Source organism: Piliocolobus tephrosceles, chromosome 13 (genome assembly GCF_002776525.5).
Source record: "Piliocolobus tephrosceles isolate RC106 chromosome 13, ASM277652v3, whole genome shotgun sequence".
Classification (NCBI taxonomy): Eukaryota; Metazoa; Chordata; class Mammalia; order Primates; family Cercopithecidae; genus Piliocolobus; species Piliocolobus tephrosceles.
In genome coordinates, this window is record NC_045446.1 from 36,099,106 (window position 1) to 36,118,877 (window position 19,772).

Consider the following 19,772-nt stretch of genomic DNA (forward strand, 5'->3'; position numbering starts at 1 on the left):
TTTCCAGTTTTTGCCCATTCAGTATGATATTAGCTGTGGGTTTGTCATAAATAGCTCTTATTATTTTGAGGTACGTTCCATCAATACCGAATTTGTTGAGCGCTTTTAGCATGAAGGGCTGTTGAATTTTGTCAAAAGCCTTTTCTGCATCTATTGAGATAATCATGTGGTTCTTGTCTTTGGTTCTGTTGATATGCTGGATTACGTTGATTGATTTGCGAATGTTGAACCAGCCTTGCATCCCAGGGATGAAGCCCACTTGATCATGGTGGATAAGCTTTTTGATGTGCTGCTGAATCCGGTTTGCCAGTATTTTATTGAGGATTTTTGCATCGATGTTCATCAGGGAGATTGGTCTAAAATTCTCTTTTTTTGTTGTGTCTCTGCCAGGCTTTGGTATCAGGATGATGCTGGCCTCATAAAATGAGTTAGGGAGGATTCCCTCTTTTTCTATTGATTGGAATAGTTTCAGAAGGAATGGTACCAGCTCCTCCTTGTACCTCTGGTAGAATTCAGCTGTGAATCCATCTGGTCCTGGGCTTTTTTTGGTGGGCAGGCTATTAATTGTTGCCTCAATTTCAGAGGCTGCTATTGGTCTATTCAGGGATTCAACTTCTTCCTGGTTTAGTCTTGGAAGAGTGTACGTGTCCAGGAAATTATCCATTTCTTCTAGATTTTCTAGTTGATTTGCGTAGAGGTGTTTATAGTATTCTCTGATGGTAGTTTGTATTTCTGTGGGGTCGGTGGTGATATCCCCTTTATCATTTTTTATTGCGTCTATTTGATTCCTCTCTCTTTTCTTCTTTATTAATCTTGCTAGCGGTCTGTCAATTTTGTTGATCTTTTCAAAAAACCAACTCCTGGATTCATTGATTTTTTGGAGGGTTTTTTGTGTCTCTATCTCCTTCAGTTCTGCTCTGATCTTAGTTATTTCTTGCTTTCTGCTAGCTTTTGAATGTGTTTGCTCTTGCCTCTCTAGTTCTTTTAATTGTGATGTTAGAGTGTCAATTTTAGATCTTTCCTGCTTTCTCTTGTGGGCACTTAGTGCTATAAATTTCCCTCTACATACTGCTTTAAATGTGTCCCAGAGATTCTGGTATGTTGTATCTTTGTTCTCATTGGATTCAAAGAACATCTTTATTTCTGCTTTCATTTCGTTATGTACCCAGTAGTCATTCAGGAGCAGGTTGTTCAGTTTCCATGTAGTTGAGCGGTTTTGATTGAATTTCTTAGTCCTGAGTTCTAGTTTGATTGCACTGTGGTCAGAGAGACAGTTTGTTATAATTTCTGTTCTTTTACATTTGCTGAGGAGTGCTTTACTTCCAATTATGTGGTCAATTTTGGAATAAGTGTGATGTGGTGCTGAGAAGAATGTATATTCTGTTGACTTGGGGTGGAGAGTTCTATAGATGTCTATTAGGTCCGCTTGGTGCAGAGATGAGTTCAATTCCTGGATATCCTTGTTAACTTTCTGTCTCGTTGATCTGTCTAATGTTGACAGTGGAGTGTTGAAGTCTCCCATTATTATTGTATGGGAGTCTAAGTCTCTTTGTAAGTCTCTAAGGACTTGCTTTATGAATCTGGGTGCTCCTGTATTAGGTGCATATATATTTAGGATAGTTAGCTCTTCCTGTTGGATTGATCCCTTTACCATTATGTAATGGCCTTCTTTGTCTCTTTTGATCTTTGATGGTTTAAAGTCTGTTTTATCAGAGACTAGGATTGCAACCCCTGCTTTTTTTTGTTCTCCATTTGCTTGGTAGATCTTCCTCCATCCTTTTATTTTGAGCCTATGTATGTCTCTGCATGTGAGATGGGTCTCCTGAAGACAGCAGACTGATGGGTCTTGACTCTTTATCCAGTTTGCCAGTCTGTGTCTTTTAATTGGAGCATTTAGTCCATTTACATTTAAGGTTAATATTGTTATGTGTGATCTTGATCCTGCCATTATGATATTAACTGGTTATTTTGCTCATTAGTTGATGCAGTTTCTTCCTAGGCTCGATGGTCTTTACATTTTGGCATGTTTTTGCAGTGGCTGGTACCGGTTGTTCCTTTCCATGTTTAGGGCTTCCTTCAGGGTCTCTTGTAAGGCAGGCCTGGTGGTGACAAAATCTCTAAGCATTTGCTTATCTGTAAAGAATTTTATTTCTCCTTCACTTATGAAACTTAGTTTGGCTGGATATGAAATTCTGGGTTGAAAATTCTTTTCTTTAAGAACGTTGAATATTGGCCCCCACTCTCTTCTGGCTTGTAGAGTTTCTGCCGAGAGATCTGCTGTCAGTCTGATGGGCTTCCCTTTGTGGGTAACCCAACCTTTCTCTCTGGCTGCCCTTAAGATTTTTTCCTTCATTTCAACTTTGGTGAATCTGGCAATTATGTTTCTTGGAGTTGCTCTTCTGGAGGAGTATCTTTGTGGCGTTCTCTGTATTTCCTGAATTTGAATGTTGGCCTGCCCTACTAGGTTGGGGAAGTTCTCCTGGATGATATCCTGAAGAGTGTTTTCCAATTTGTTTCCATTCTCCCCCTCACTTTCAGGCACCCCAATCAGACGTAGATTTGGTCTTTTTACACAATCCCATACTTCTTGCAGGCTTTGTTCATTCCTTTTTCTTCTTTTTTCTTTTGGTTTCTCTTCTTGCTTCATTTCATTCATTTGATCCTCAATCGCTGATACTCTTTCTTCCAGTTGATTGAGTCGATTACTGAAGCTTGTGCATTTGTCACGTATTTCTCGTGTCATGGTTTTCATCTCTGTCATTTCGTTTATGTCCTTCTCTGAATTAATTAGTCTAGCTGTTAATTCTTCCACTCTTTTTTCAAGATTTTTAGTTTCTTTGCGCTGGGTACGTAATTCCTCCTTTAGCTCTGAGAAGTTTGATGGACTGAAGCCTTCTTCTCTCATCTCGTCAAAGTCATTCTCTGACCAGCTTTGATCCGTTGCTGGCGATGAGCTGTGCTCCTTTGCAGGGGGAGATGTGCTCTTATTTTTTGAATTTCCAGCTTTTCTGCCCTGCTTCTTCCCCATCTTCGTGGTTTCATCTGCCTCTGGTCTTTGATGATGGTGACTTACTGATGGGGTTTTGGTATAGGTGTTCTTCCTGTTTGATAGTTTTCCAATAGTCAGGACCTTCAGCTGTAGGTCTGTTGGAGATTGCTTGAGGTCCACTCCAGACCCTGTTTGCCTGGGTATCAGCAGCAGAGGTTGCAGAAGATAGAATATTGCTGAACAGCGAGTGTACCTGTCTGATTCTTACTTTGGAAGCTTCCTCTCAGGGGTGTACTCCACCCTGTGAGGTGTGGGGTGTCAGACTCCCCCTAGTGGGGGATGTCTCCCAGTTAGGCTACTCAGGGGTCAGGGACCCACTTTAGCAGGCAGTCTGTCCCTTCTCAGATCTCACCCTCCGTGTTGGGAGATCCACTGCTCTCTTCAAAGCTGTCAGACAGAGTCGTTTGCGTCTGCAGAGGCCTCTGCTGCTTCCCCTGTTATTTTTTAGCTGTGCCCTATCCCCAGAGGTGGAGTCTACAGAGACAGGCAGGTTTCCTTGAGCTGCTGTGAGCTCCACCCAGTTCGAGCTTCCCAGTGGCTTTGTTTACCTACTTAAGCCTCAGCAATGGCGGGCACCCCTCCCCCAGCCTCGCTGCTGCCTCGCGGTTAGATAGCCGCAGACTGCTGTGTTAGCAAGGAGGGAGGCTCCGTCGGCGTGGGACCCTCCCGGCCGGTTGTGGGGTATATTCTCCTGGTGTGCCTGTTTGCTTACAGCGCAGTATTGGGGTGGGAGTTACCCGATTTTCCAGGTGTTGTGTGTCTCAGTTCCCCTGGCTAGGAAAAGGGATTCCCTTCCCCCTTGCGCTTCCCAGGTGAGGCGATGCCTCACCCTGCTTCAGCTCTCACTGGTCGGGCTGCAGCCGCTGACCAGCACCGATTGTCCGGCACTCCCTAGTGAGATGACCCCAGTACCTCAGTTGAAAATGCAGAAATCACCGGTCTCCTGTGTCGCTCGCGCTGGGAGTTGGAGACTGGAGCTGTTCCTATTCGGCCATCTTGCTCCGCCCCCTCAAGTATTTTCACTTTTACTGTATCATTTCTCATAGCTCTAATATGCTTTTCATATCATAATCCTTCTGAAAGTACTTAAATTGTTCCTATTGTGCACCTTCACATAAGTTCTACTTAATGCCAAAGTGTTATTTCTGCAAGTTTACAAGGTAGGATGCACAGACAGAAAAGGTAGCTTAAAGGCAGATTCCCAGTTATGCTTCAAATTCATGAGCTTTCAAATTCTAGATTATTATTGCAATTATTGCAAACTACTCCCCAAGCCTCAGTTTCCTTAGTAATCAGAAGAGGTTTTCTGACTAGACAATTTCTAGGATGCTCTCCAGCCCCAACCCCTCATTTTCAACACGAATTTTAGACTTGCTTATAAATAAAAAGTATCACTTCTCACTGCTTTTCTTTCCAGTGCGGGAGACAGAAAATAATACGTAGGTAAAGAATTACAGAAAGGATATGGTGGAGACATGTGAGTAAGGAGTGGTTAAAGGAACACCAGACAGAAGATGACTTTAATATCTGCATGCTGGTATAAACTCTTTTTCAGGGGGGAAGAAATGAAATATTTTATGTTCATATAACCACAAGAATTCTCCTCTTAAACTTGCATAAAGAAATCTCAATAGTAAGTTCGAAGGGCCCTGAGATATGTGGCTTAAAAAATTAAAGGCTAGCCAACTCTTTATATTTCATTATAATAACTAGGTAGAATATAGTCTTATTTAATTATATCATAAAACAATTGCTATGTGATCTGTAAATACTAAAGATCTAAATGAATTTATAATTAAGTTTTACTTTTTAAACTATAGATAATATTAAGAAAGAGACAGCCAATATCAGGTTCTATTTATAAGTTACAGAAATATTCCTTTTTAAAAAACTTCTTAAAATTTACTTAAGGAATTTAATAGGAACCACTGGAAACAAATCTTAATACATTTGGTAAATAAAAATGATACAGGGTTTCAGATGGTCCAACAAGATGAAGAATTTATCATTGGAATTCTGTTAAAATAACTGCAAGAGTTATATTTTTGCCTCGGAAGACTTTCATCATGGAACACAGCTGTGAAACAACTTTGGCTTCAAACAGAAAGGCTATAATAAAGCGCCTCCTAGCTAGAGTTAGGTTCAAGAGGTTTATGGTGGTGAATAGTGAAATAGCAGAAAAGATGAAATGTTTCAATAAGACCCTCAGGCTGATTTAGTTAGCATTCACAAAGTGGAATAACCTATACATCATATACCCTTTGTTAGTTGGTTGTTTGGAATAGATATATGAGTCACTGGATTTTATTTTAGCATTTGGGCAATGCAATTCTCCTTTTGTCCACAATATTAAAATGCAGAAATGTGAAACTAAGAGAAGTAATGTCAGATCTTATACAGGGTGCTTATCAACCATTGTGATGGATCAAGAAATCCTTTCACTCATTATTTCATGTTTCACCTTGGTAGGCACAAATGATAAATTATCTTGTGTAAAATAAAAATCTACTATTATACAAATTAGCAAACTACAGTATATGTTTTTAAAAATTGTATTTGGGGGAGAGGTTTTGAAGGGGAGAAGCTTGCACAAGCAAAAGAAAGCTGACATTAAAGAAAGATAGGCAAGATACTATCCTGCATGATTTCAAGTACAAATGAATCCCTCTGGGAGTTTGGGGGATTAATGCGCACACACGTGTGCATAAGTGCACACACACAAACACATGCACACACGTAAATATAATTTTTCTCTTAGACACTGTTGAGAATTAATGAGGCTACCTGCAACGATGCTGGCAAGCTGCTGGGTTCTGGTGATGGGGTAGATGCTGCGTGCCTGAACAATTGCTGAAGCGATTTTCTTGGCATGCTTCTCCTCCCCATATGTTCTTAGGATAGATGCAAGTGCCGGTTGATCTAAAGCATTCACAACATCAGCAGCAGTGGGCATGTCAGGGTACCTACGCAGAAGAAGAGCCAATTAGTTCACTGACGTCAGTTTTCATTGACAAGAAGTGAAACTTCAGAGTACTGAGACGTAAAGTCAGACATATACACATGGTCTAGGAGAACTGAGGTTTTAAAGTCAGAGACTGAAACACTAAACAAATGAAATAGACTTTCTATTTCAAATACCCATCATTATGGCAAGTGTTGATGGTTTGTAACATTCATCAAGGTCAAGGCAGCAGGAAGTTAAAATATTACAATAACCTTAAACTTATAATTCACAAAGAAATGTTTATTGTTCGTGTGTATTTTTCTCGAACTAAAACACTGAAAAATGGTTAAATTTAAGTTGTTCAAAATTTAAATTACTGCTTGAATGTTTTTTTCAGTATAGAAGATACAAGGTTTGCTGATGATATTTAAACAAGTCTAAATCTCAATAACTCGACTAAATCTGAGGCTGTAAAATATCAGATTACCTGTGGAGACACAAATTAAACTTAGAAAATCTATTTTAAAAAAAAGATACTGCTGGTCAGTTTCCCTCACAAAAACTCATACAACCTTAATGGTAATAATGCATATTATTCAAATGTTTAACAATATTTGGTCATTCATCCATAACAAAGGTCACCACATGACAAAACCAGGTAATCAATAAGCAGTATTGAACAAGCCTAGATAGTAATTTTAGGTGGAGGAGGAATAAAATTACCAACCTCTGGTCAAATAGAATAAACTATAGTCAGAAACAGCATTTACTCTGTTCAGACCATTCCTGTTTACCTTAGGGAAATGGGCCAAAGAATTCTAAGTGATGAACTAATTGTGACCTTACATATTAGAAAAATAGCTTTGCTAATGGTGCAGTTACTGCTCTTACAGTTAATATGTTGGATTGATTGTTGGTAACACACTGTGAGGATCTGTAAGTAACAACAGTATGGTAGCTTTAAGAACTGAGGGTCCAACCAGAGTGGGGTTGCCAAGAAACACCTGAAACTCTCCTTAAAAATACTAAAATATACATTGTTAACATGCCTAGTGCCTCCAGGAGAAAATCTTTTTGCTGTCTTTGGCTTGTCCCTAGATTTGTCATGACTTTCATCTCTTCTTATGTCTCTTTGTCTCTTTTTTTCATCCATAGCTTGTTTTTCAGATTTTCTTTTCTTTTTCTTTCTTTTTTTTTTTTTTTTGAGACGGAGTTTCACTCTTGTTGCTCAGGCTGGAGTGCAATGGTGGATCTTGGCTCATTGCAACCTCCGCTTCCTGGGTTCAAGTGATTCTCCTGCCTCAGCCTCCCAAATAGCTTACAATAATCGTTTTTATGTCAGTCTGCCATTAAACTCACAGAACAATTAATGTCTTATAAGGTAGCCCTATTTCTATCTCAGTAGGCTTTGCTTCTTCAGCTTTCAGGATGAAGATCTGGTCTTTGGAGTTCAACTGAACTGGATTAGAATCCTGGCCTTTCTACTCATATTAAGTAAGATTTTTAACCTATTAGAGCCTCATTTTTTAACCTGTGAAATGAAAGTAACAATTATTAACTCACAGAATGGTTTGGATAATTATTGGTGCACACAACTGTAAAACAGAAATATAATGCCTACAATATAAAAGATACTCAATGCATGCCACTGTCCTTTAGATCTTACCCATTCATAAATTTGCAAAGCATAATTTGTGGCTTAAATGACAAAATCCCTGCTAAACCTGACCTATTTGTGAATTCAACTGCTCAACCCACTGAATGAATGAATGAGCATCTGAATGAACTGTGTTAATGAGGTGAAATTTAGAAATTTATCCATGGGATACAGTCCAGCTTTATCAAGAGAATTTTATGATGAGTATAGATGTACTTAGCAGTTTTTAATGACATTTTTCTATCTTTAAGTAAGAAAATTAAAAAGCATTTTGTTCAACACACATAATTTTACTTTAAACAAGTAATTGGACAATACATATAATTTTATTTTACTCTTATATTAACAATAATTGATGGTGTAGAAGTTTCCATAGTGCTACAGTGCAAAAGGTGCAACACTGGAAGGTTTGGCAGGCTGCTAGGCAGCTTCAGAATAGGCATTCATGTGGTAAATGAGTCAAGACCCAAGAGCTGCCCGCCAACTAATAGATTTGATCTTGTCAGTCCTCCAGAGTTCACTGACTTACAGTGACTAAACTTAGAAAATATAAACACAAGTGATAATTAATTACCTTCTAGTGAAGACTATAACTGCCAACAGAACTAGACTCTCAAATTCTTGAAGCTATGAATTTCTTTCTATGGCTTCTACATGAGAAACCTTACTATAATCTGAAAGCTGCTGTTGAAATTAGAATCAGCAAAGAATAAATTAAGTTTTTTAAGACTCCAGTGTTACATGACAACTGGTTAAGGAAGCCTCTTGCATCTGTCTTCGTCACAGGGATAATCTCCCTTCAGGAACTAACAGGCCATATTTTTTGGCCTGGATGAGCCCAGGCAAACATATACCACTTGGATTAGCATTGCACGTGTTTGAATCTATGACTTTTCTTCTTCAACGAATTCATGTGAATCAACTCCCCCTTTTCAAATGTTAAATACTTTCTTCAGAGCTGTTAAAATCTTTAAGTTAACAGTCTATATACCATCTACCCGAAAGCCATTCAACATTTTTTTTTTTTTGAGACGGAGTCTCGCTCTGTCACCCAGGCTGGAGTGCAGTGGCCAGATCTCAGCTCACTGCAAGCTCTGCCTCCCGGGTTTACGCCATTCTCCTACCTCAGCCTCCCCAGTAGCTGGGACTACAGGCGCCCGCCACGGCGCCCGGCTAGTTTTTTGTATTTTTTTTAGTAGAGACGGGGTTTCACCATGTTAGCCAGGATGGTCTCGATCTCCTGACCTCGTGATCCGCCCGTCTCGGCCTCCCAAAGTGCTGGGATTACAGGCTTGAGCCACCGCGCCCGGCCCCATTCAACATTTTAAGATCTATTTACTCAATTCTAATTTCATCCATTAGGTATTAATTTAAGAGTTTAATTCTCAGTGTCAACGTTATTTTCAAGCTCTTGGGAAAACCACAGGGACCCTGATTCACAAACTACAATTTGTTGATAAGTCTTTAAATAAACAAAATGGGATTTACTACTAGTAACTAGAAGTTTGGTTCACTGTATTTCAGAAATTGGCTTGATGTTTTATTACCTCTGCACAACCACCTCCATCTCCACACATGAGACTATATTTCACTTTTACTATTAGTTAGTTGTTTTTAAAGGATTTTTATTATTTTCTTTTATCATTACATTCTTCATTCTGTGAATGCCAACAACATGTGCAAAAGAAGGTATAACATTTAGGAACAACAGAGTCCCAACAAATATAGGTCACAAGCCAAGTTAACAGGTTGTATCACAACATAGGGGAAAAGGCTATATGTGAATAATTACCACAAAACAAAGCAGTTTGTGGTGGGGCATGATATGAGAGAGAAAAACCACAGTTAAGTTTTATAGGTATAGGCTGTCCATTCCCTAGGTCAGTATTGAGAATAGACACAGGTCATAATCTAAGCTTTTAACATTAATTTAAACAATTAATATAAAGAAATTGTTGGCCGGTAATGGTGGCTCATGCCTATAATCCCAGCACTTTGGGAGGCTGAGGCAGGTGGATCACATGAAGTCAGGAGTTCGAGACCAGCCTGGACAATATGATGAAAATCCATCTCTACTAATACGAAAATAATTAGCCAGGCATGGTGGTACATGTCTGTAATCTCAGCTACTCAGGAGGCTGAGGCATGAGAATGGCTTAAACTCGGGAGGTGGAGGTTGCAGTGAGTTGAGATCATGCCACTGCACTCCAGCCTGGGTGTCAGAATGAGACTCTGTCTCAAAAAAAATAAAGAAAGAAAGAAAGAAAATAATTTTTTCTATACTTTCCTAGATTATGATTGTTTTTGTGTTATTTAATCTATTTGAATAATGGAGAATAAATGTTGGTATTTCCAGGAAGACAAGGTGTAGAGGATATCTTATTATAGTACTGTGTTTGATATCATATCATAAATTACAGTTTTACAGAAGGTTCAAATAAAGTGATTGTATAAGACAAGACAAAACACACTTACTGACTCTAAGATCTTGCCTTTTTCTTTTTTTTGTATTCTAAAAGAGGATGCCTTAAATATAGATAGTTCTTTTTGCTTCTCACAAGAGGCATAGTTGGGCATGAATAAAAATGAAATCGTTATTGCAGTATCGTGATATTTACTGATATTGGTTAACACTCTAAAACCCATATTGCATAAGTAAAAAAGATAATCAGTATGAAAGTTATACTCTTCACTATTTTGTGTAAATGCAGTAATTGTTTTTCTTTAAAAATCCTAAATCCAGAGAAATACTGATGTGTATAATGAGTATCAAACAAACTGATTTATTATGTATTGGTAGTTTTAGGTGTAGGCATGTAATGGAAATTCTGTAGTCTTAAAAAAAATAAATTCAGAGTGTTTTTGACAAATTGATTTCTTGTTGTGAGAGGAAGTGCTTTATGAATACTCACCTGCCACCATCCATTCTCATGTCCAAGGGGCCGTCTTTCCGAAGGGAAAAACCTCTTTCAGGAGTATCAAGTTGCATGGAGGAACACCCAAGATCCATAAGAACTCCATCAAAAGTTCCTGGCTGCACCCCAGCTTTCATTAATAAGGCTTCTGCCTGGCTGAACTGGCCCAGCATAGCTCGGATTTGTTTACTGTGAGTAAACCCAGGAGATAGAGAAAACACTTCTGTTAGATAAAAGTCTTTCTAAAGTCTATGATCAATGGAAGGGAGCACATTCTATTATTACATTATTTAACTAAGATATATTTACTGAGTGCTTAGTGTTGTATAAAGACATGGATATGGAAACTATACATCTTCGGTCTCAAACACCAGAGCTGGTTTAATGGAATTTTATTACTGCTGATAAACACAATTTATTGTATATCTTTGTGAAGGGATACAATATATTCATAAGTTAGAAAAATTCCTTTGTCAAACCAGGTCTTTCATATTTTCTTAAAAAATTCTTACATCTATGGGTAAAGAAAGAAGCATATGTCATTCTATCAAAAAAATAACAAGTAAGCCAATTTAAATACAGTAAATAATATAAATCATAAAAAAGATGTCAAATATGTTCAAACCAATCATTTTAGCTTTCTCCATGTTTTTCCTATAATTTAGAATATGGTGCTATGCAGCTATAAACTTGAAGAATGAAACTATGACTAAAATAAATGCCTTCTTGCAGAAGGGATTATCTCTCAGCAGGGATTCTGAAGTGAATGGAGCATTCAGAACCAACAGACAGGCAGGAGTTGGGATCACCTCGCAGCTATACTAATTCTTCCTACACAAAGTGAGATGCTGCCTTCAGGGTTCTTTAGAAGCCTTAAGGCAACTAGCATGAATTTTGGAAGGTGAATGAGAAGAGAAAATTGGGCAATACTCTCAAGACGTCATTCCCTCTGTCTAAAGGTGGGTAGAGTGAGTTTGGATTTCAACAGTGTTGGATAATTTACATTTATGATATTTACTTATATGTATATTGTTTAAGGTGAACTTCACAGCTCAATAGTAATTTTTTAATAAAGTTCCAATGGAGAAAGTAATTGAATATCTGCTATGGGTCAGGCATGATGTTATTTGGAGTGTACATAAAGATTAATAAAGCATGACTTTCTGTGCTTTGAGCTGAGAGGAAAAGATGTACAAACAGTTTACAAAATACTCTGATAGGTGCCACTAACAGAATGATGAACAAATTGCCCTGTTCTTATTTGGAAAATAAAAATGCTAATACTAGCACTGGAAACACAGAAATAACAGAATCTTGCTATTGAAAGGTAACTCACAAGTCAGTTATTACTATCACATAACTGATATTTGAATCTTTCCCCAATCCAACATCACTGCTGGGTGAGTGGACAGAAACGAAAGTCATTGTTTTAACTACCTCCTGCATATACCATTAGTGAGAGAGGGCTTCCAATTCTAAGTTTGTGAAGAGGGGCAAACACAGGATTTCATTTGACCCAACACTGGCCAGATGAAACAAAAGTTTGTTTTATTTTATTATTTTTTTAATTTTATTTAACTTTTAAGTTCAGGGGTACATGTGCAGGTTTGCTATATAGGTAAACCTGTATCATGGGGGTTTGTTGTACAGGTTATTTCATTACCCAGGTATTAAGCCTAGCATCCATTAGTCATTTTTCCTGATCCTCTCCTTCCTCCCACCCTCTCCACTCTGGCAGGCACCAGTGTGTGTTATTCCCCTCTATGTGTCCATGTGTGGTCATCATTTAGTTCTCACTTAAAACCACGAGCATGTGGTATTTGGTTTTCTGTTCCTGCATTAGTCTGTTAAGGATAATGGCCTACAGCTCCATCTATGTTCCTGCAAAGGACATGTTCTCATTCTGTTTTATGGCTGCTTAGTATTGCATGGTGTAGGTGTACCACATTTCTTCCACAATAGTTGACCTAATTTACACTTCCACTAACAGTGTATAAGCATTCCTTTTTCTCTGCAACCTCGCCAGCATGCATCTGTTATTCTTTGACTTTTAAATAATAGCCATTCTGAATGGTGTGAGGTGGTATGTCATTTGTGGTTTTGATTTGCATTTCTCTAATGATCAGTGATGTTGAGTTTTTTTCCATACGGTTTATTGGCTGCATGCAAGTCTTCTGAGTCAAAAGTTTATTAATCACATATATTCCCCTTCCAGCCAAAGGGAAGAAGCCATTACTTGCCATACAGGGTCACATAGGGGTTGCACTCAGGAAGACAGTGGAAAACCAGGGGCTGTGAGAAGCAGATTTTAAGAGGTTGGGTTGCCCCCTGGTTCCAGAATAATGTGATTGGTTTGTTTGGATAATCCCTTGAGCTGGCAGGAATTGAACCTGCTAATGAGGGATAAGCAAAAATTATGCCTGATCCCTTTGATAGAAAGGATTGTTTGGCTAGGTAACCTTATCTGCAACAATATAGTGGGGAGAGGCTAGGCTCTTGTGGCTAGGCTATTTGAGAAAAAATTAATTTCTTTATATATATTAAAAACATAAATTATAGCTCCTTCCACACCATCACAATGGTGCACATGGGTGTCCTGGCTGATGCTCTCAAGGTCATCAACAATGCCAGACAGAGAGGCAAACGCCAGGTTCTTATTAGGCTGAGTTCCAAAGTTATTGTCCGGTTTCTCACTGTGATGATGAAGCATGATTACATTGGCGAATTTGAAATCACTGATGATCACAATGCTGGGAAAATTGTTGTGAACCTCACAGGCAGGCTAAACAAGTGTGAGGTGATCCCTCATCACTAAACAAGTGTGGAGTGATCAGCCACAGATTTGATGTACAATTCAAAGATCTAGAAAAATGGCAGAATAATCTGCTTCCATCCTGCCAGTTTGGTTCCATTGTAATGACAACCTCAGCTGGCCTCATGGACCATGATGAAGCAAGAAGAAAACACACAGAGGAAAATCCTGGGATTCTTTTTCTAGACATGTAATACATATTTACAAATAAAATGCCTTATAAATACACACACACACACACACACACACACACATGCATTGTCTCTCTCTCTCTATATATACACACACATATGTTTACACATATATATACACATATATGTGTGTGTATATATACATATAAAATGTGGAGAGTACATATATATGCACACACACATATATATATTGTGTGTGTGTGTGCGTACATACTACTGGTTCTGGAGAATCCTGATAGACATAATATCTCAGGTACTATTTGATATTAATATAAGAGTAAAATAAAATTATACCTGTTTTCTAGTGAACTCCACTTAAGCAAAACACTACTTTCCCCAAAAGTTAAGGAACACATAATAACTGGGCCTTAATCTGGGGTCTTACACCACAGTCCTTAGTTCACATCTGAACATTTTCAGTAACAGGAATTCACTACCCGTTTTGTTAAACAGTTCTTTTTTACTTGATAGCTATTTTATCGCTACTTCTATAACTTTTGTCCCTAATATTCCCCTATGTCAAGCAAGTTGAAAACCTATTCCCCAGAGCAGCTGTTCATACATGTACTGTTAGCTACTGTAAAGGATATTTGTTGGCTACCTTAGTTTCCAATCTGTCAATTCCAAAAGGAACTCATAATTTCAGTTAAATATTTTGGGAAAGATTGATCATATCCATGATAGTTTATACATCAACTTGGCTAAGCTTTCATGCCCAGTTATTTAATCAGACCCTAATTTATGTGTTGCTGTGAAGGTATTTTGTAAATATGTGTAATATCTACAATCAGCCAACTTTAATTAAAGGCAATTATCCTTAATAATGTAGATATGCCTCATCCGATCAGCTGAAAGCCCTGATGTTTCCCAGAGGAAGAAGAAAATTCTGCCTGAAGACCGCGACATCAGCTTCTACCAGATAGTTTCCAGCCTGCTGGACTGTCCTACAGATTTCACATATGTCAGACTCCGCAATCAGGTGAGTCAACTCCTTGAAATAAATTTCTTCATGTAATAAGATATCATATATATATATATATATGTATGTGATACACATGCATTTATCTATTTCCTATTGATTCTGTTTCTCCTAGTAGTCTGACAGATACAATATCTCTGCTCAAGAGGTAGATTTTTGATTAGCTACACTACTTTGTGTACATTATCCGAGTGGCCCACTATAATTGGTTCAGAAATTGGCACAAGTCACAACTCTGGCCAGTGAGATACAAGAGATACTTCCTGGGGTCAGGGGAAAGAAGATTCTTCTTTTTTCCATCAAGCTACTGGGGAAAGAAGGTTTTTCTAACACTTACTTGATATGAAAGAAGCAGCACATAGCTCTGATGACTGTGAGTAAACCAGCAGCTAAATTGTTCCAAGGAAGGAGAGAGTGGCAGCCAATTTTGGCCAACATTATAGAAAGCAAAGTAGACAGAAAGATTAACCAGGCCACTGAATTGAGCCTCACCTAAAATACAACATACTCCTGAAGTTTTAAGTCATAAGAACCCATAAATTATCTTTGTTGCTGAAAACAGTTTGATGGGTTATTATTTTACTTGTAATTGAAAACATGCTAAGTACTATAGCTCTCAAGTTCTTTAAGTCTTCTTTACTCCAAACCAGGGGTGTACAATCTTTTGGCTTCCCTGGGCCACTGGAAGACGAAGAATTGTCTTGGGTCACATATACAATACACTAAGACTAAGGATAATTCATGAGCTAAAAAAAAAAATCACAAAAAATCTCATAATGTGTTAAGAAAGTTTATAAATTTGTGTTAGGCCACATTCAAAGCTGTCCTGGGCTGCATGTGGCCCTTGGGCTGTAGGTTGGACAAGTTTGCTTTTGTTTTTTGTTTTTGTTTTTGTTTTTATTATACTTTAAGTTCTAGGGTACATGTGCATAACGTGCAGGTTTGTTACATATGTATACTTGTGCCATGTTGGTGTGCTGCACCCATCAACTCGTCAGCACCCATCAACTCGTCATTTACATCATGTGCGTTAGTCCAGTATCATACTGCTATAAAGAACTGCTCAAGCCTGGGTAATTTATAAAGGAAAGAGATTTAGTTGACTCACAGTTCTCCTGATTGTAAGGAAAGTTATAATTATGGTGGAAGGCAAATGGGAAGCAGGCACCTTCTTCACAGGGTGGGAGGGAGGATGGAGTGAGTATAAGCCAGGGAAATGCCAGATGCTTATAAAACCATCAGATCTTGTGAGAGCTCACTCACTATCACCAGAACAGCATGGGGGAAACTGCCTACAAGACCGGATTCCTTCACCTGGTCCTGCCCTTGCCAAATGGAGATTATAGAGATTACAATTTGAGGTGAGATTTGGATGGGGACACAGAGCCAAACCACATCACCACGTATATTTTGTTTCTTTAGATATACCCTGTAAAAAAAAAAAAAAAATCTTCTCCATGCTAGCTGCTCTTTTCTGAATGTGTTCCAGTCTGCCTATGTCCCTAGATCTGAATTCCATAATGATCAGCAAGAATAAAGTAAATTCTTGCTCCCCTTGTTCTAGTTATATTAATAGAGCTCAAGATGAAATTAGTTTTAGAATTTATTTGACACTGTTGACTTACACTGCCTAAATCCTTTAGTCTTTTTCATGTACACTGCTGCTAAGCCTATTTCCTCCATACTGTACTTGGGCAGTTTTGCTATTTTTTTAATGTAAGTACAATTTTTGGCTTATGCATTTTCTACAGTCCTTTTAGGATTCACAGATTATCTTCAACTACAAAAATCTTTTTCATACTGCAGCAAAAGCCTATAACAAATCACTACTGTCCAGTCTTAATTCCTTAGACATTATAGCTATTATCCTGCTTACAGCTAACGTACTTGTAAAATAAACATAAGATCTTATAGAGGATGTTTGCATTCTTGGATGTCCTCAAGCTTAGCTGTTTAACAGAAAATATTCATATAGTTTCATAACTCACTATAGTAAATAACGAAGTTGTAATAATCATTGTGGTACAAAGCTCAACATTATAATGTACTAGTACGAAAGTATAAAAAAAAATGATGTACCACCACAAAATAAATGTGTTTAAGACAGTTTTCTGATGCTATATCAGTTATGTGTTTCTAGAATTGAATTGTTCTCAGAGTAAAGGAAACATCCATGAAGTTTGCTGACCAGTTGTTAAAAAGTCAGCCACAACTTTAGACTCTGCTCTTTATCTCATATATGCAATTATGTTAAGGCTAATTTTCCTAGATAGGCAGATTACATGCCCACTTTTCCCTCACTCACTCCCCTTCCATTGCTCTCTTCTTTCTTTTACTTCTTCCTTTCCTCCATTCTTCATCTTTCCTTTCAAGCTTTAATTTTCAGTATTTTTGCACGTGCATTTAACAAGTGTTAAAAGTAACAGAAAAGTATCATCCTATGTTCTCCAGGATGTAAGCAGAATGTTGCTTGTGATCCAGAACACCTGCTAAATGAGAACGCTTTCTCAATCCAACCCCAATAAAAGTAAAGGGACGCAGCAGTAGAATGCAAACAATATCTTGGTTGTAGGCAGCCATTTCTGAGGTTCTCTGACTATAATAAGTATTGTTAATCCCGACACTGGCAAGTCATTTCCACTGGTAGTACAAGTTATGAATCTCTTTTGCTATAAATGACTAAGGTGCTCTAGTATATATCTAAGACTGGTGATATAAGAATGGCTGCCACTCACTGTGTACTTACTAGAATTGAACATGGAACATGGAACTTCATCATTCTTCTAATGGCATACAATCTAATAAGAGGAGTTAAGAACAAATAGCTTCACAAATTATAAAGTCAATCCACTCACAAGGTTGAGCATCCTGTAGTAAATAAGTGCTCATCCATCTTGGCTACAGAAATCCAAAATTCCCATGGTTTCTAAGGTGCTTGATATAAAAGGGTACTTTTGCTGTCCAGGAATAAATAATTTTGTTTCACGGACAGAAGACTTATTTATGTAGAATCAGAGCTACTGGATAAAGCAATTTAAAAATATAAAATCTGTTCACAAATTTTCAAGAAAAACTTTGAATTTGGTACTAACTTTCTAAGAGAGCACAGGAAGAAAAACATCTATTATGTTTATCCTACTAGGATGTAACACTCTTCGAGCCTAACCAATAGTATTAAATAAAGGCTTTAAGTAATTATATATCTTTAATCTCACACACAGTAATGAATACTACTATAATATGCAAACAAATGTAGAATGCAGACATACTCAACTGACAAAAACATAAAAATGGTCCATGAAAATAATTAATAATGATGGTCACGATTCTCTCTGGATCACTTAATTTTTGCTATGTAACAAACTACCCTAAAATTTAGTAGCTTCTGATTCTATGGGTCAGCAATCTAAGTTGGGCTCAGCTTGGTGATTCTTTTGACAGTGGGTTGACTGAGGTCTAGTTGGTTCCACATGGCCTCACTTACACATCGGGAAGTTGGTTGGGGTAAAGATGATGACTGGACCATATGTCTCCAGCATTTAGCAGGTTAACCCAAGTTTTTCCAAAAAAAGAATGTTCTTGTTTCAAAAGTAGCAATGCAGGGCAATTCCAACGCACAAGAACTTCTAAAGTTTCTGACTGTGCCCTGTTTTCGAATATACTATTAGCCAAGGCAAGTCAAATAGCTCAGTTTAGATTCAAGGGCTATAGTAACAAACTTCACCTCTTGATGGAAAGCATTGATGGATATCATGAAAGGAATGCATACAGAAAACAGACAAATTCTAGGAAGCATTTTTGTAAACAATATATCATATTCTTTTCATATTTAGCAGCTAATTTGTAATTAGGAAGGAAAAAGTGTACTTTTTTTCCTCTAATCTAGATTCGCTTCTGCTGATTGAGACTTTTTATTATTATAAGGTAGCTTCTTTTTAAAAGCACTAAGAGAAACATACAGTGTTGGTTGGTGATTGACAGTACAACTCATAAGTAGACTTAAGGGCAAGGTTCCAGTGCCAGAAATATAAATCTGGCTAGAAACCAAACAGAGGTCTGTGGCAAAGGGATCTGTCAAAGGCAAATACGTGATAATCTGGGAGAGAGCAGTATGTTAGCAGAAAGGGTTCTATAAGAAGATAATGTATATAGACCTAGTCATGTTAGCAACAAGTAATACTTTGAAAGCATTATCTTTACTAACCATTGTCCTTCCTTCCCTTCAAGAAACATTTTTTAAGAATTGATTTAGTCATTCATTTGTAGCTCACACATTGACTTTAACAAAATATATTTTAGAAATAATAAAACACAATTATATTTCTCTGTCTCAGTAACCCTTTTAAAATTTATTCAGTGAAGTAATCTTTCCCTGTTCTGGAATAACAATCTAGCAGGTCCCAAACCTTTACCACTCACTCATATGTAATAGTCCCATGGCCACTGAGTTGCAGACACAGTCAGCTCAGGAGTTAAGACTGTCCAGTGCTCAACTATAAAAACAAACATCAAATAAATATTTACTGAGCTACTACTAAATGTCAGGCACTTTTCTAGCCACCCGAGATACAAAGAAAATAAAGTATCAATGATTGTAGAACTTATATTCCAGGAAACAATAAAAATCAATACATTTGGAAACATCTATTTCTGTTTACAGCAGTTTAACTTGATCAGACCAACTCTTCAACAGAACAAAACTAGAGAAGCTAGATAAGACAATTATAATCACCCATTTGAAGGAATCAGAGAGCTATAAAAACAGCTAAGACCTGAGGGAAAAAAAGAAAAGTGAAAACAGGTGAGCCCAACATTGGAGCAGGTATTCCACTAATGGCCTACTTATTTGCAAGTGGATGCTGAGAACTGAAGAAACCAAGGAGAACTTTCGGTGGCTTCATAGGATACAGGAGATAAATATTAGAGTTCAGGACCCATCCACGTGGATATAACCAGGAAACAGCCCCAGAATTTCAGTTGGGGTGCTAAAGGGCTAAAACTGGGATTAAACTAGTAGAAGGGTCAACAAAAAATAGATCATTACACAAGTACTGAAATTCAGTTTCCAATCAACTCAAGCCTTACTGCATTAGAGTAACATAGTCTTAGATGAATTGCCTGCCAGAAGTAACATTAAGTGGTATCTGGAGGAAGACACCTTCAAGACTCTCAAATTATCTCCATAATTTTTTAAAAACAATGTGTGAAATAAAATAAAAATTACT

The 19,772-nt window shown here is 37.7% G+C and overlaps 1 protein-coding gene across 4 annotated transcripts in view; it reads right to left on the reverse strand.

Annotated features, from left to right (window-relative positions):
* METTL15 (methyltransferase like 15) overlaps window positions 1-19,772 on the reverse strand; it is a 261,132-nt gene that overhangs the window by 70,052 nt on the left and 171,308 nt on the right. For all 4 annotated transcript variants that reach the window (XM_023230336.2, XM_023230337.3, XM_023230334.2 and 1 more), the window contains exons 5-6: window positions 10,563-10,754; window positions 5,834-6,012 (exon numbers count right to left, since the gene is read on the reverse strand). In XM_023230336.2, the coding sequence (XP_023086104.1) occupies window positions 5,834-6,012; window positions 10,563-10,754 (371 nt within the window). The remainder of the gene's footprint in view (window positions 1-5,833; window positions 6,013-10,562; window positions 10,755-19,772) is intronic.